This window comes from Castor canadensis, chromosome 2, assembly GCF_047511655.1.
Source record: "Castor canadensis chromosome 2, mCasCan1.hap1v2, whole genome shotgun sequence".
Taxonomy (NCBI): domain Eukaryota; kingdom Metazoa; phylum Chordata; class Mammalia; order Rodentia; family Castoridae; genus Castor; species Castor canadensis.
The window spans coordinates 32,390,465-32,407,889 of record NC_133387.1 but is presented as its reverse complement, the minus strand read 5'-3'; the positions used below and the strand labels follow the sequence as shown (position 1 = coordinate 32,407,889).

The 17,425-nt window shown below is 38.2% G+C and overlaps 1 protein-coding gene across 2 annotated transcripts in view; it reads right to left on the bottom strand.

The window, feature by feature from the left end:
- Nucleotides 1-15,591, bottom strand: part of Fam3c (FAM3 metabolism regulating signaling molecule C) — a 38,082-nt gene extending 22,491 nt beyond the window's left edge. The window contains exons 1-3 of one of the 2 annotated variants that reach the window (XM_020162417.2): nucleotides 15,419-15,591; nucleotides 5,132-5,186; nucleotides 1,148-1,252 (exon numbers count right to left, since the gene is read on the bottom strand). In XM_020162417.2, coding sequence (XP_020018006.1) covers nucleotides 1,148-1,252; nucleotides 5,132-5,144 — 118 coding nt within the window. In that variant the 5' untranslated portion in view covers nucleotides 5,145-5,186; nucleotides 15,419-15,591. Of the gene's footprint in view, nucleotides 1-1,147; nucleotides 1,253-4,954; nucleotides 5,051-5,131; nucleotides 5,187-15,418 lie in introns of those variants that run through there. The other variant, XM_074064393.1, reaches the window with a different exon arrangement.
- Between the last annotated feature and the right edge of the window lie 1,834 nt (nucleotides 15,592-17,425).

Sequence of the window (17,425 nt, the reverse complement as noted above, 5' to 3'; positions counted from 1 at the left end):
AAATAGAATTTTTAGACCTGAAATCATCATAAGAAGGGGACAAAGGTAGAAAGGAGGAAAATAAAGGGCACTAACCAATTAGATATATTACATATATACATAGAAATGTCACAAGAAAACTCCCTACAGAGATGTCTTAAACAAACAAAAATGGCCCTTTTTCAAACAATGGAGAACAGGAAGGTAAGAGTTCTGCCTGGAGGTAAGTAGCAGTGGGAGGGAGTAGGGAGGATATGTAAAGAAAGGGTGAAGGAGGATGAAGGTAGTGAAAATATTAGGTACTCATGTGTTAAAATGGAAAAATGAGACATGTTTAAACTATTCTGAGAAAGGATAAGGGGGGTGAATTCAACTAGGATATAGCGTAAGAACTTTTGTAAATGTCACAATGTACCCCCAGTACAACAACAATATAATTAAAAAAAAGTTAAAAAATTCTCTGAGATTCAGTAAGGTATAAAACCATCTAAAATAGCATTAAATATAACTGTTGCATTTTATCAATTTAAGGATTTTGTTAAAAAAAAAAAACTAAATTAAAGACTGGGGGTGGCAGTGAATGTAGCTCAGTCGTAAACCACTTGTTTAGCATGTACAAGACTGGGTTTGATCCCCAGCACTACAAAAAGAAAAAAAAAAAAAAAAACCTGAGTTAAAGGACTTTATACTGGTACATTTATAATACAGAAACAGTAAATAAATGGGTAAAAGGAAAATCCACAGAAGGAACATCAGATGAATGGCAGTATCTAAAATGCATTATTATGATTCCCAGTCACTTGGTAACTGAGGGCTAGATTTGGTCCAAGTTTACTAGCAGCCAACTCAAATACAGAAATAATTTAAACTTAGGGTCATTCTATCTATTAGGATGTTCACTTAAAAGCCACGATTAATTGTCAGCATGTATAAAACAGAATCACTAATTATGCTCAAAATGTTCAATAGAAGATTCATTGCTTTATACTGACTTAATTCTAAGACCCTTTATAATATATTTTCAGAATATTCTAAAGAAGGACATTTACTGACACAATAATTTCTTTTCAAGACAGACTAATAGCAATGAATCAATGTTATAAAGTGGTAAAATTTAGACAGCCACACTAGAAATAAGGTTTACAAAAGGAAAAAGAAAGAAACTTACCAAATAGATTTCCTAAACTTGCATCCATTTTTATTTCAAATACTTGAGAAATAACATAAAATGTCAGTAAAAATACTGCCACAGCTACCACCAACTTTGCAGCTCCTAGATAAAAGGTAGAAATAATTCAGCATGAGTTTATAAGCCAGCATAACTTCTGTTATACATTTTTATGAAAAAATGTTAAGTTTATAAAACTTTTTAAGATTAGTAGATTTCTACTTTTTATCTACCGGATCATAATTTTATGATAAGGGATTTTCCTAATTAAAGAATTCTCACATTGACTAACAATCCAGACACAAGACTATTTGAGACACCTGCCTAGTTTTACATGCAAAAAAATTACTTACCAGCAGTCACTAACTAGTTAAACAAACAAGGGTGTCTCAGCTAATGGAAAACCATCATCAAGTTCATTGGAAGAGGCATTCCAGAGATGTAACAAGAACAAAGGACCTTGTGAAAATATCAAAACCAGAACATCCTCTAAGCGAAGTGCTCTCAAGTGAAGTGTAACGGGTTTATTTGTCCTATCACCAACACATCTGCTGAAGCTACTTAACCTCTGGCAGCACAGTGAGCCTAGCTTAAGGCAGGCTCCTGGAGGACATAACTTGGTATCTATCACATATGTTTCCTATATGGCTTTAAGGTAAGCTCCATAAGGGCAGACTCATCTTTTTAAAAAACCTTTATATGTTTAATTATGTTTGAGTGCCTTACAAATAGTCATTAGTGACATTACTGCTTAATATGAAATCATCTCTTATCCTTTTCTCCATAGCTAACCAATCTGGGAAAGAAAATGGCAAAGTGCAAGATAGGAAAGGAAACAGAAAATGAGAGCAAAGAAAAATCTTCCACTTAACCTTTGGGTTTCAGAAATGTGCCATTAGCTTATTCATCAACAATATTCCCATGTGTCTACACAATCTCTATTCCCTTCTCCCACTACTGGTTTAGGTTTCATTTGTATAGCTACAAAGGAGGTTGACAGAACCACCAGTCATCTCACTATCCTTACAGAAAAAAGGCCCACAGATGAGTTAATGGCCCACAATTACAGGTAATTAGTAGCAGCACAGGGACCAGGACCCCAGCATTCTAGTAAAGCTTAGCAGTTTGTACAGTCCTCCATCCTAAAACCAATTACACAATCTTCCGAAAAAATATCAAGCTCAATTTATTGGGTAAGGAGGAATAAAAAAGAAATGTTCATTCTGATTTCATAAACCTAAAGAGAATTGACTGCACCTTTAGAGGGGAAGGAAAGGAATGAATGGCAATGCTTGGGAAGGGTGCTGATGCTGAACGACAGCTCTGAGCCTACTCACTGCTATTTAGAGACACTCTACTTACTAATGTCTCTGCACGGAGGGGCAGGGTCTGAACCTGCCTCAATTTTGCTGTGAACCTAAAACTGCTCTGAAAAGTAGAGCCTTAAAAATGAAACAAAACAAAAAAAGAAACACCCTAGTGATATAATATGAAGTGGTAATAAGGAAGTCTGACTACTGATTCATTATCCAGGCCTCTTCTCCAAAGCCTGTTTCCTGCTTTTAAGAGCAAAAACTAGCTGCTGACGGTTTTAGAGCACAAGAGCAAAATTCCACTCCCATCTCCCAAGCTGAGTAACACTCTTGACAGCTGTTTACCAAACAGATGAATGATAACAGGTGGCATATTCTTCCTTGAGCATTTAAAGACTGGGACCAATAACCTGAAGATTACATATACTACATAACAGACTTACTTGATCTTATTTTTCTAGCAATAATGGGCATGCAATCAGAGATAACTTTTACCTTTCTGTCCTGTAAAGCAGATATATGAAACTTGCATTGTTTAACACAAAAATATTAAAAATATTAAAACATCAAGTTTATACCCTGAAGGTTCTAGACTAAATGTTATATAAAGCTAAATATGAGCCTGCACTAAAAAAAGCGATACACATATATAAATATATATTTAAAAGATATACTCACATATACTACTTACCAACTAAAGAACTAAATGCTTTATAAACATAACCTCTATCTGCACAACTTTTCAATGTAGAATTTTCATTTTAAAAATGAGGAAAATGAGGTTAAAATTTCAAATCACTTGCCTAAGGTCACATTAACTAGTCAGTGTTAGTAATGATTCTTAAGCCATGACCTAGTCACTTATTCTGGACTAGAATAAGGAAAAAATAAAAGCTCTAAGGGAGAGGAAAGTTATTAGAGAAACTGGCATTCTCCATAATGGTAGAGTTAGGGCACTCCTGTTGCACAAAGTGTCCTCTTCAGTTGACCTGACCATCCTGGACTCGGAGGGTTTATCACACCACCACTCTAATTCTCAATGTTCCATGAGATTCCCTCCTTCTTCTAGACGTGGACTGCACTACTTTGAGTGTGCCTACTTTCTCACAAACCAAAAAGTAGAAATTTCAGATATAAGAATAATGGCTATCCATTATTTCAAAGCAACCAAATAGTCTTTTTTATAATTAGAAGAGATTATTGGTTAAAAATTATAAACTAATAGCTAATCTTCCCTATTTGTTCATGAAACGAAATTCCCCTAAGACCTATGCTAGGAATGCTGCCAAACATAAAATAAGCACTCTGAATAATTACTCATCAATTATCCTAGGCATTAATTATCAGAATCAGAGAAATGGACTATATGGTAAAATTAATTTCAATTAAAATGAATTTAGAATTATGTTCAAAAGAGAACCTTGCTTTATGTCAAGTTGCGGCGCCTAATTAAGCAATGCATTTTAATATCATCTGGAGACACACAAAAATAAATAGTCCTGCTATACTCAAAGATCATGGGGGAAAAAGGCACTGCAACATATTTTAAAACCACAAATAAGCTCTTGCTTGATATCTGGAAATATTTTTCTTCAACAATTATACAACTACTAAAAAGAATGTTCTATAATTTCATCCAGTTTTTCAAATTTCTACAAAAACATTTCTTTTAACAACCTTTGGTTATGTTAAATAACCACGACGTTTAATCAACTGTGTCTCATGAGGAAGCATGAAGACTTGCTCATTCACCTGCCTAGGCATTTCTGAGAGGCTTCTGTAAGAAAATACTTCATTTTCTGGTGCGATGATGATAATTAAGAGAAAAACCAATTATCCTGATTTTGAGAAATTACGAGTTCTCTCCTATGTTAGGCACACAGTAGAAATTCCTTGGTAAAATGTACATTTCTTCTAGGGCTTTGGCTGGAGGCAATGTTTGGGGGAAATACACGTATTTTTACTCTCAGGTAGGAAGAGGCCATCCAGTTAAGTATGGATCCATCTTTTCATAATTTTAAAGATAACAACTTTAATACTGTGAATATCTAGTGATGTCTTTCAATTTTTTTAACATGCTGCTTCAAGAACAGATTAATGTTCCTCATTTTTACAGACTGAGCTTGGACAAATACTGATCAAAAATGCATATTCTATTGACTCCCATAAAGTATGTATATTATTTTTCACTTAAGAGACATTTAAACTTTTAAACTTGAGAACTCATTTTCCTCAAAAGACTACAACTTAGCAAAACCAAAAATCAGTCACCTTACATTGCCAAAATCGTTCTTTATATGGCATTTTATATGTAATATAAGGCAAACAAATATAATATGTAAAAACTAAACATTACAACCATTAACTTAAAATAGTATAATTTCAACAAAAGATTTATCTACAAAAACTTACACAATACACACTAAATGTCCAATTTGTGAATTGTTGACTACCTAAAAAAATTAAAAAGCTAAATACTTTTATTTTAGGTTACCATTCATGGTGGTGCATGCCCATAACCCCAGTTACTCAGGAGGCTGAGACAGGAGGATCAAAAGTCTCAGGCCAGTCCAGATGACAAAATGACACCCTGTCTCAAAATGAAGAAACAGAAGTAAACAAACAGGTTATACAAAAGGCAAAATTATTTTCACTGGATTAAATATCTTACCTGCTACCCTCATGCTTGGTTTCTCGGTCGATGGTACTTTTCATTAAATAAGCTCCTAAAATCAAAAGAAAGGGCAAGCACCATTAATTTTAGAATGAACATTCTTCCTTAGGTAGAGTTTAATTTGGACTATTTGTGAAACTAATTTAAAGTGCCATGGCATTTACGTATTACGTATTCTACCAATATTGACATTTAATGCAAAAAACAACGCTGGCCCTAACTCTTTCCATTGTACCGAAAATCTCAAGAAGAAATGTGTGCCTTACCCTCCAGATTTGCAGCTCTGGTCCAAAGAGGTTAAAGCTGCTTACCTAGTCGTGGAACAAATTATCTGTAGAAATGGGGCAAGAGTTTAGGCCTCATTAGGCATCACCTCACGTCAGCACGGAATGCCACCTCACTTTATCCAACTGATCCAAGTATCACCATAATAAGCACTAACAGTAACTACTTACCTTTATAGCAATGTTCTCCTCATGGTCTGAGATAAACTTGCAAAATAATATATCCACAAGTACAGAACTATAATTTTAAATATTTCAGCAATTAACATTACTGAGAAGCAATGTTATACATCAAACAAAGAAAATGTTCTTTGATACTATTTTACCATACTCCAGAAACAGATAATAGGAAAAATTTGTGTTTCCCCCCAAAGAAATAACTCAAGGCAGGTGATATTTTCTGAATAATGAAAAAGTTAATTAATTTGATAGGAAAGCCACACCCAAGTTTAGCTGGACAGCCAATCAACTCAACCTATTGCAAAGGGACAGAATTCAGAATAAAGTGCTGATCAATCAGGAGAACATCATTTCTCAACTTTAGATCATATTTCAATACTTATGCTTCAATGTCAATGTCTGATATAGTAATTCACAGAAAGAGAGCTTCAAATCAAAATAATGATCCACCCTCAAGAAGATGGAAAAAAAGTGAAAGGGCCCAGTTTCTTGTTCACTGGAACAAGTGGGGAAGGGGGTGCTGTGGGAAAGGCCAGATAGCACCCAAAGGACCAAGGCTCTCAGGCTGGCTCTTTTTCTTCTACACAATCTACCCTGAAGCAAAGCAAAAAGTCAACACTTAACTGAGCTGTTCATTATTAATTTATTTTCCTTTGTGAGTTAGCCAAACACCTTCCACAAAATAGCAAAAGTCAATGCTATATGTCTATTTAAAAAACTTAGCCACAGGCTAGGAAAATACTAGGAAACAAGAAATAAAGAGTATCTGCAAACCATCACACAAAAGCAGAAAAAAGTCCTTAGCTTTCAAATGAAAACTCCAACAGGTTATAAATCCTCTTTTGGCATTCAGTGAACTTGAACTCTGCTTTCACAACACATCCCTAGTACCTGAGTGTGGCATAGGAAATTCTCTTTCTCTGAAAATGTGATAAGCAGTTGGACACCAAACACCTACTGTTCTATTTCAGGCTTGTTACCTGCTGAGAATGCACCTGTATAATTAGTCACTGCTTCACATACCAGCCACCTGTTTGTACTTCCCAACAAGTCTGTTTCTAAACTGATCACTAAGATCACAGTGTAAGCAATTACAATTATCTAGCTGGATACAACTGTCTCCCATTAAAATTTCTTGGAGAATTAATATTTAGTAAAATCTCTATATTAAAATCTTATCAAATGAAGTCTCAGTTGTAACACATCTTTAATTAATTTGCTTAGTTTTCTTGCATCTTTAATGATGCAAAAATATAAACCAGCAAAAAGGAATACTGACATATATTTGAGAGCAAATCAAAAGAAAAAGCATGTTTAGATGTGCTAATTCCAAATCATTCCTGATTTATACCCTAATGAAGGCAATTGAAGACAAAATTTTTATATGTAATTATCTTAAGGGCAAAAAAGCAAATACTTAATGGAAACTTCTGGTAAATCAATTAACAATCAAGTATGAAAACACACAACAGTAAAGGAATAAAAGGGTCTCTGGTAAAAATTCAAAATTCTAATCCAGAGGCAACAGTGTGAAAGGGATTATTTTTCTTACACACTTATTAAAAAGTGGAAGTATAAAAATTACGAGTCACCCAAATCAGAATATTGGTAGTATGAGTGCATTAAAAATAAAATTTTTAAAACTCGGACAGTACATTTATGAAGTACATTTGCTCCAAAAAATATAAACACAGGCCAAAACAAGTCTCAGTGTTTTAGATAAATAAAGCAGGCTGCTAAATGTAAGGGGCACAATCATCCGAAAGTCAACAGTGGAGGGCACGGAGCCCCGTGCAATAAAACACTGAGCTGGACAAACAGCAAGCATGAGACTAAGGAGAGTCCCAGCTAGGACCTCAGAGTGACATGAAGGATTTCTCTGAGGGTTTTGTGATGTAAACAAATCCTTTAGACTATCTATTTTGGTGCATTTACTAAGTTCTGTTACTGAAGTACAAGTCAGGCCTCAATGAGAATAAGAAGGTATTGTCTCAGAAGCCATTGACTTAAGGACAACAAAGATAAAAGCTCAGGTCAAATGATACTTCCATTCTTTCCTGGAGGAGTGGTTCTAAATTACAAGAACACCATTCTCTACCAACAAATTATGCCATGACAACAATTACAAGGAGGGGGATGTCTTGCCAGCTAATATAAACTTAGGAAGTAACATACACATACCATGGTGCAATTTACACACATTCTGCTTTCATGTACTCTTCCCACCAGCCCTCTCCTACAGTGGTGTTATGGCAGCACTATAGATGAGGTCAAAGGATTTGTCTAAGTCCTGTGAAGGGTAGGGAGGAAGCTCACAAACAAATCCACCTCTTTTTCAGCCCAGCTGCTCACAAACATACTCTATTATTAAAGAGATCTGTTGACAAAATGCCATGTCAATCAATTTGGCTTTTGAAAATTGTTCTGAGAATTGCTAATCTCTGCTCAACTAGACACTCCAGGGATTTGACAGTTTGTCAAAATGATTAAGCTTGTGTCACAACCCTCTCACCTCAAGACAGAAATGATACAAGAAAACGCAGTGCACAAATATACTCATTGATATAGTTAATACTAAAAAACAACAATCAATTAAACCAGAAGAAAATGCTACAAGTTATATTCCACAAATATGGAATGTATCATTCAGTTTAGTGCTGGTCAATAACAACTTTAACAGAACCAACTAAATTCACATGATTCTAATATTCAAGTGGGCTGGGGCTTTTCAAGAGAATTCAAAAAAAAAGTCAAAGTGCAAACCAATATATGTAGAGCATATTTAGGTACTAAGATGATGAATTTATATGTCAACTTGACTGGGCCAAAGGCTGCCTGCATATTTAAACATTATTCTAGGTATGGCTGCAAGGGTTTTTCTGGATGATAAGCATCTGAATCTCAGTCTAAATAAAGCAGACTGCCCTCTTCAGTCCAAAGGACACCCAAATAAAAAAGAATGGGTGAATAAGGGAGTGTGATGTCATATTTGTGTATGTGTGTGTGTGAGTGTGTGTTATGTTTTCATCCATAGTGCCTGGCTGATAAAAGCCTCCCCAAGGCAGACCTTAAAAACTAGAATTTCTGTTTTCCACTGCAAGTCATAGAAACCCTAATCAGAAGACTTCTGTCTTGGAACTGACCATAAAGAAACTCTCTGACCATTGTTGACTGACAATTTGGTCATAAGACCTCCTCCATCCCACATCACTCCCTCTATAAGCTACAGAGAAGAATGCTGCACAGAGAGCCCAAAAAGATGACTGGATTTGCTCACTTAGTCTATTATAGTTGGATCATTCCTTTTTTGTCCAACAGAATATGACATGGTTGTCAATCATGCCTATGTAATGAAGTCTCCATGAAACCTCCAAGGACAGGGTCCAGAATTTCCAGATAGCTGAACACAGAGGTTCCTGGAGGTTGGCGACCAGGAAAGGGCATGGGAGCCTCACATCACTTCCCACATACATAACCTGAGCATCTCTCCATCTGTGTACATTGTAATATAGCTAATAATACAGTGATATACTTAAGTGTTTCCATAAATTCTGTGAGCCACTCAAGTTAGTTGAACCTGAGGAGGGAGCTGTGGGGAATCCAGTTTTAACCAGTTCAGCAGAAGAACAGGTAAAACATCCTGGGATTTGAAATTGACATCTGAAGTGGAAGGGATGATTTTAGGGACTTAGCCACAAATCTGTAAGAGTCAGAGCTGAACTGGATTATAGGATACCCTTCAGTGAAGTGTCTGCTTCAGAATTACTTGTTCCTAAGTAAGGAGAAATCCCCACACCTTTTGAGGTCAAAAGGTGCTAATCATAGAATAGAGTGAAAAACAGTTGGTTTCTCCCTGGCATAGAGAGAATTCAGCTCTGCCTGTCTTTAAACTGAGAGAATGCCTTCAGGCATAGACTGGAACCACACCATCAGCTCTCCCAGGTAGTTACCTTGCCAACTCAAATCCAAGATTCCCCAGCCTCTATAACTGTATGAGCCAACTCCCTATAACAAATTATATATAACAAATCGTATGTCTGTAGAAATGCATATAGTTTTATTATCTATAAGGAAAGTGTACATCTATATCATTTATGTATTTAGGGATACAAAATACACTACTGACCGTTTCTATTAGAGAACCCAGACTAAGACAGACCTCCTCCACATCAGAAGGTTAAAAAAAAAGAACTTTCATCTTCAGAGCATTTAAAGTAGAACAGGAAAATGAGATAATACTGAAATCAAAAGAATGTTATAACTAGAAGAATCACCAGGGTAACTATTAAATTTACAAACATATGTATGACACTGAAAAAAAATGATCTGCAATAAATAATTGCATATGTGTTAATAAAGTCAGGCAAGTGCTAGGAAATGTTTTCTGTAAGAGGGCCAGATAGTAAATATATTTAGACACAGTTTCTAAAAGTGAGTATAAAATAATGATTAAAAAAAATTTAAATGACTAACAATTTTAAAACATCCTAAGTTTTTTAAAGGACCAAATCAAACTTGCATTTTGACTAAGGGTGAAAAAAAGAGATGGAAAAAAAAAATTCTTTTTTCCACTCCTTCTGCAAAATGGGTTCCAAATAGGCTAGACCAAAAAGCAACAGACCAAAAATTTTTAAACAATGTATCAAGAAAATAAATTTGTTACATTCTTTGAAAATTTTGGAAAGAGAGGGGTATGAATGACCTATGCCTGGATTATTTTCTTTGGGGTGGGGGAACAGAGGTGGATAGTGTCTTGCTATGTGGCCCATAATGGTCTTGAACTACCTGCCTGCCTCAGCTTCCTGAGTGCTGAGATTACAAGCATACGCAGCTACACCTGGCTGAGCCTGGATTTTTAAGTTATCTAAATCAACACATATCTTGTTTCTCATGTAGTATGGTATTGAAATGACATTTGAAAGAGGACCAATACTGAGGGCTGATGTGATGGCAAATTCCTGTAATCTCAGCTATTCAGGAAGTGCAGGTAGGAGGATCTTGGTTTGAGGCCAGCCCTGGACAAAAGTGCAAAACACTATCTCAAAAAACTAAAAGCAAAAAGACTGGGAGCATGGCTCAAGTGACAATAAGGCAGTGAGTGTAAGGCCCTGAATCCAATCCCCAGTACCACCACCAAAAAAAAAAAAGAAAGAAAAAGACTTAGTATTTTTAACATCCTTCTAGAATGTTAACCAATGTTAGAGATGGGACAAATGTGAAATATTTAACTTTCCTCCACAGTGCACTCTTACACCCTGCTTCTGCTTCGGTTCTTCTGACAGTGAGTAGAGAGTAACACTTCAGAAAACTATCAGATGTAGAACAGCTTATATGAAAGTTCATTCTTCTAAGAATGAAAACCAACAAAATGTAGCTACAATACCATATCCATTGTTCCTCCATTTAAAAACAAGTTAGCAAAGGTGTACCACTCAGTCACAAAAGTGCCCAGCCTAGAATCAAACTAAGCCTTTGCTCCAAAGAGCAGACAAGTGGTCAAGCCTGACAGACTATACACAGTACATTCTGAAAAAAGTATTGCAACACCAGTCATCTCAATGTCAACAATTTCAGCTCTTTGAGGTCATGTGAATTGTCTGAGACCTGGTTATTTTCTCCTCCAGAAATGTGAGATATTCAATTTCTGATATATTCCAGTTAATTGACAATCATTTGGCCATGTTTTTGGCTTAAGGAATTAGAAAAGAAATGGATCCATGTTCTGCTCCCTCTCCCTAAACCTAAGCAACATTCTCTACCATAGGCAGGCAAGGTTGCTTTTCACTGAATTCTCATGAATGGGAGAAGATCTGCTCTAACCTACAGATTCTTTTGGTGCCCCAAATGCTACCACAACTTTTCTTTTTTTGAGATGGCAATCAGATTTCTCTGACGCAAACTGGCATCTACTTTATTACCACTATGTCTTAAAACTAGTCAATATAGGAAGGATGGTGTGTGGCTGCTGTATACAACTACAATAGGCTAGTTGGCATTAATGACAGCTATAAATTCTCTAACTGAAAATGGATGATAAAGAAGCTAGCTAGCAAATGATTGTGCCACACCTGATGTCAATGTGACATTAAGTAAAATATTTCAGTGGACTATAAGATTTCAGAACTTCTGACCAATGTGAAAATGGCTGGAAATGATGCAGATAAAAATCATAGGGGGGGCTAAGCTGGAGTACACCTTGAAATGCACCTGAGTTGCAATTTGAAGCCAAGTCATGGAAACCATCTTCATTACAAACAGATGTCAAGCAAGGACACCTTATATAAATTCTTTTACATGGTAAAAGATCTGAAGGAATGTTGATGTAATTCTTTTATCACTTTCTGATGCCTCATAACAACTCTTTATTATCATAGGGAGAAGCCCTTTGTCTCCTTAAATAACTAAAACCCAATTATTATTATTTTAAGAGGCACACCACTCCCCCCATTAACATGTCTGATTTAAAATGAGGCTTATAACTACATTTCTCTTAGTAGGCTATAAAATGGTGAACTTTACAAACTATGGTATCACAGATTCAGTGAAACATCAAATTCCATGAAGCCCTCACTACAGTAGTTCCCTCATCATGGATATCAGAAATACTAGCTTTTAAAGCACAAATTTCTGAGCCAACCACAGAGGTAGAGAATGAGAAACCCTAGGAGCAAGTATTAAAATGCATGGTTAACAAGCTATCCAGGTAACCTCATTCAGGTTCCTATTCTAAATGGTTAAGAATTCAGTTACAGGTTCCTATTCTAAATGCTTAAGAATTCTACATAGCCACTCCATGTATGCTGCCTTTAAATATGCAGTGCTGAACTGCCCCAAGGTAGACACAATTCTGTCAGCGAAACCTTTGACACCAGAAATGAAGGAACAAACTGGTTCCACCTGCAAAACCCCTGGATGAAAAGCAATACTGGCATGCTATTTCTACCTCAAAAAATAAAGACAGGTTAGCAGCCATTTGCAAAGAAAAGAAGCTTTTAATGTAACAGTGTCTGAAAAGGTGTCAAATGAAACAATTTAGAAATTCACACAAAGGACTGATAACCAGAATATACAGGGAACTTAAAAAACTAAATTCTCCCAAAACTAATGAACCAATAAAGAAATGGGCACGTGAACTAAACAGAACTTTCTCAAAAGAAGAAATTCAAATGGCCAGAAAACACATGAAAAAATGCTCACCATCTCTAGCAATAAAGGAAATGCAAATTAAAACCACGCTAAGATTCCACCTCACCCCTGTTAGAACAGCCATCATCAGCAACACCACCAACAACAGGTGTTGGCGAGGATGCGTGGAAAAAGGAACCCTCTTACACTGTTGGTGGGAATGTAGACTAGTACAACCACTCTGGAAAAAAATTTGGAGGCTACTTAAAAAGCTGAACATCGATCTACCATTTGATCCAGCAATACCACTCTTGGGGATATACCCAAAAGACTCCTACTCCAGAGGCACCTGCACATCCATGTTTATTGCGGCACTATTCACAATAGCCAAGTTATGGAAACAGCCAAGATGCCCCACCACTGACGAATGGATTAAGAAAATGTGGTATTTATACACAATGGAATTTTATGCAGCCATGAAGAAGAACGAAATGTTATCATTCGCTGGTAAATGGATGGAATTGGAGAACATCATTCTGAGTGAGGTTAGCCTGGCTCAAAAAACCAAAAATCGTATGTTCTCCCTCATATGTGGACATTAGATCAAGGGCAAACACAACAAGGGGACTGGACTATGAGCACATGATAAAAGCGAGAGCACACAAGGGAGGGATGAGGATAGGTAAGACACCTAAAAAACTAGCTAGCATTTGTTGCCCTTAACGCAGAGAAACTAAAGCAGATACCTTAAAGCAACTGAGGCCAATAGGAAAAGGGGAACAGGTACTAGAGAAAAGGTTAGATCAAAAAGAATTAACCTAGAAGGTAATACCCACGCACAGGAAATCAATGTGAGTCAATGCCCTGTATAGCTATCCTTATCTCAACCAGCAAAAACCCTTGTTCCTTCCTATTATTGCTTATACTCTCTCTACAACAAAATTAGAAATAAGGGCAAAATAGTTTCTGCTGGGTATTGGAGGGGGGGGTGAGGGAGGGGGCGGAGTGGGTGGTAAGGGAGGGGGTGGGGGCAGGGGGGAGAAATGAACCAAGCCTTGTATGCACATATGAATAATAAAAGAAAAATGAAAAAAAAAAAAGAAATTCACTTCTACTGACTGGTGTCCTTTGAAACTCATTTAATGACCACTAACTACAGGTAATGAATGGTACCATTAATTATGTAGCATATCTGATACTATAATACTACCTTAACAAGAGCCTTGAAGAGCTGATAATGAAAGTCAGTAGGAACTAACTCTGCTTAAGATGTTCACATAGCTTTCTCACTAGCATACAAGGCTCACCATGGTCTACTACAGGAGAAACAGGAAATCAAAATATGCTACTGTAATCATTTGTGTGTGATTTTGGTCTAAGTAATCTGATCCCTTGTGTTGGTTCCTGTATCTGCCACCATACTCAAGATACTGTACATTGCCACAAGTAAACTTCACAATGCGCCTTTTTTACCCTTTTTCTTTCTTCCTATCAAGAAATGTTAGTCTTTAAAGAGTTGAGAAACATAAGAATCTGTGAACAAATCTCCTAATAATACCTGTATAAAATCGAAACAATTTACTTAAGTAGTAAACAGTCAGAAAACTCAAGAGACTAACAATCTCCAGAAAGGTACAGGTCCAAGGTATCACTAAAACCTGATGCTGATTTACCAGTACTGCCAATTTCCTGTTGAATGGCATTCGGTAAGTTAATTAACTTTTATTTTTCAAACTTAAATGGAAATCTCTGTACCCTGTAAGGCACTGTGTGAGTAAGAATACATTGTTACACTGGTGTATCACTAGTCCTGCAAGGTGATCACAATTCCGAGGAGGTCTTGGAGGTCTGTTATCAGCATCGACCTTTAGAAATTCATATTGTTATCTGTAAAACTGGGAAAGTAGAGAAAAGCACTTATTCACTGAGTTGTGAGAAGCAAATAAATGAACACGTGAAATCACTTGGTAACCATGCCTAGGACATAGTAAGCATATGATATTTAGTGTCCAAAGTTTTCTGCCTAAAACGAAACAAAGATCCTATCAATTAGGTAAGCCTATATCATAGAAAACAAATTTTTAAGTGGAGGGTGACAAACACTCCATCCTCCCCACCAAGCAGGCGACATCAATCTCAAATAATCAACCCATCACTCATTATTTAGGGACAGAGGCACTTAACAGGGCTGAGAACATACGAGCAGGAAGAATTCTTTAATAAAGAAAGAAAAAGCGTGACCAGCACATTCATCAATGACACCGAACACCACTGGGCATCGTTAGTGAAAATAAAAAGTACCTCCAGGTTAGCAAAGACTCAAACTTTGCAAGGGAGTCAAGATGGCCCTGGGGTGCAGACCCCACACCCAACTCCATCCCAGCTCGTTCATCCGGAGCTGCGGCGCGGTCCTGACCAAGGTGCGGCGCGGACGGAGCGCGGGCCGCCAGGTGCAGCGCCGCCCGCCCTCCGCGGAGCCGGGCTCGGGCCGGGGATGCTCGGGCGGGACAGGCCCGACACGGCCGACCGCGCTCGGGTCCGAGCCCGGGCTCCGCGCCCCGCCGGCGACTGCGGGATGCACGGAGGGCGGGAGTGACCCAAGGTGGGCATGCGGCCCCCGAGCTTCCCACGGGTCCGTCCCTCCCAACCCTGGGCCCTGGCGCCCTTGCCACCCCTCCCCCTCCGCGCGCCTCACCGGCCTCCCGCGCCTTCCGCCGCGCGAGCCGCCCGCCCGCGGTCAGTCAGTCCTGCCGGAGCCGACAGGAGCCGCCGCCGCGCCTCCGCTTGCTCCCGGACTGCCCCGGCTTCCCCTCACCCCGCCAGCGGCCAGGAGGAAGCCAGCTCGCCCTCGGGCCTCCTCCCTCCCACGCCGCCCCGCCGCGGCCAATGGGTCCCGCCGCCGGGAAGCCGCGCGCGCCCCCTGGCGGTGGAGGACCGCGCGGTCGCCGGCCGGCGGGGACGAGGCCTGGGGCCCGGAGCTGGGAGCCGGGGCCGGGGAGCGTTCGGCCGCCCCGCCCTGCGCCCTCGCCCGCGTGGCTCCGTCTGCGCCTGCCACGTGGGAGGTGCCGCGTTGGCAGCCGGTGGTACCCCTGGAGGAGGGAAAATGTGACATGGCCTCCTCCCCCATCCACACAGAATCCCGACTTTAAAGGCAGAAATCCTAAAGTGACCAGCCCCATCCTAGAGATCCCGTAAGGGCATGGTCCTGTCGCCCTAACACCTTCAGGTGATTGGGCTCCTGAAAACTCGGTAACAGATCATGAAAAGCCTGTATGTCCGGGGCATTATAATGAATTCTGGTAACCTTTAATGCATGACCCAAGAGAAAAAGTTGTTAGCGCTTGCGTTTTGTATGTCATCTTTGTTTAAATCATTAGCAATATAATCTCCTCTTGTCAGGAGATTTTTCCCCATGATTGTGTTGAGAGCTGGGAAGAGAGCACAAAATTATTTCATAATTCAGATCCGTAGTCCAGAAAAATTAACAACTGTTAACTATTTTTAGGATATTGGGACACTCCATGCTAGTTAAAATTAAATTGCATTGAAGACATAATAGGGTTTGACTAATAGCAGTTATTTTACCAAATCTCAGCTTTCCTCAAGAAATATCTGATACACAACCTAAATAATAGCTACGAATTTTGGAGTGTCATCAGGGAGTGCCTTCTATGTGGCAAACGCTTGTGGGCCTTAATGTATGTGTTCTCATTTAATACTCACAAGTTTAGTACAGAGATTTTATTTGTGTATTACTTTAACAAGTCAAAACACCAGGTCTCCAAAACTGAGTTTAAATAACTTGTTCAAAATACAACGTTAACAAGTTCTGAAATTGAACTTCAGGCCTATCTCCATCTAGCTCCAAACAAGAATGCGCTTTGGTTACTATGGAACCAAACCCTCCACAATACTTATTGTGAACATGCTTCCCCTTAAGTCTCCCTGAAAGAATTTATGAAGCCTTTTGAATAGGGAGATTCATGTGTTTGTGAAAGAGCTTTTTGCTGTATTACCCAACTGGCCTATGTGGAAATTACATTTGTCTGATTTGAATATGCCATACCTGAAACAATTTCTGTTCCTAAAATGCATTGTGTTTGATGCCCGATTCCCCATCAACCTTAAGATGTGGAGTAGATAATGAAACTAATGTAACAGTGAGGCATAGCCAACTTTTGTGTTGGTTTTGATTCACTGACCAGAGTTCACTTGAAGATAAGTAGCATTCCTGAAATGTGTGCTGGACTTTGTGTGGATAATTGTCTGTCTGTGTGTATTACAATGTAAATTATTACTTCTTAATATGAGCTGATTTTTTTAAAGTTGGCAAATCGCTTCTTTAGAACTCCTATTAATCATCCAGTTGTTCCATCTATAAGAATGTAAAGATAAGTTCCTATTTTTATTTATTAAGGACTAGAGGAAGCAGTGGAAGTAATCAGAATTAATGATTAAGTTTAAAAAATACAGAGAACTTTACAACTCCAGGATTCACAAACCAAACTAGTGTTACTATGTCATAAAATAATAGGTGATGATAATTTATATTTTTAAAGTTAATGTTTCTTGTATACCTACTGTGTGTATAAACCTATAAAAATATATTCACTCATTTAATCATCAAAATAATCTTATAAATACAGAGGAGAAAAAGAAAGGACTAGAAGAGAATGTTGCCCAAGGTCCTACTACTAGGACA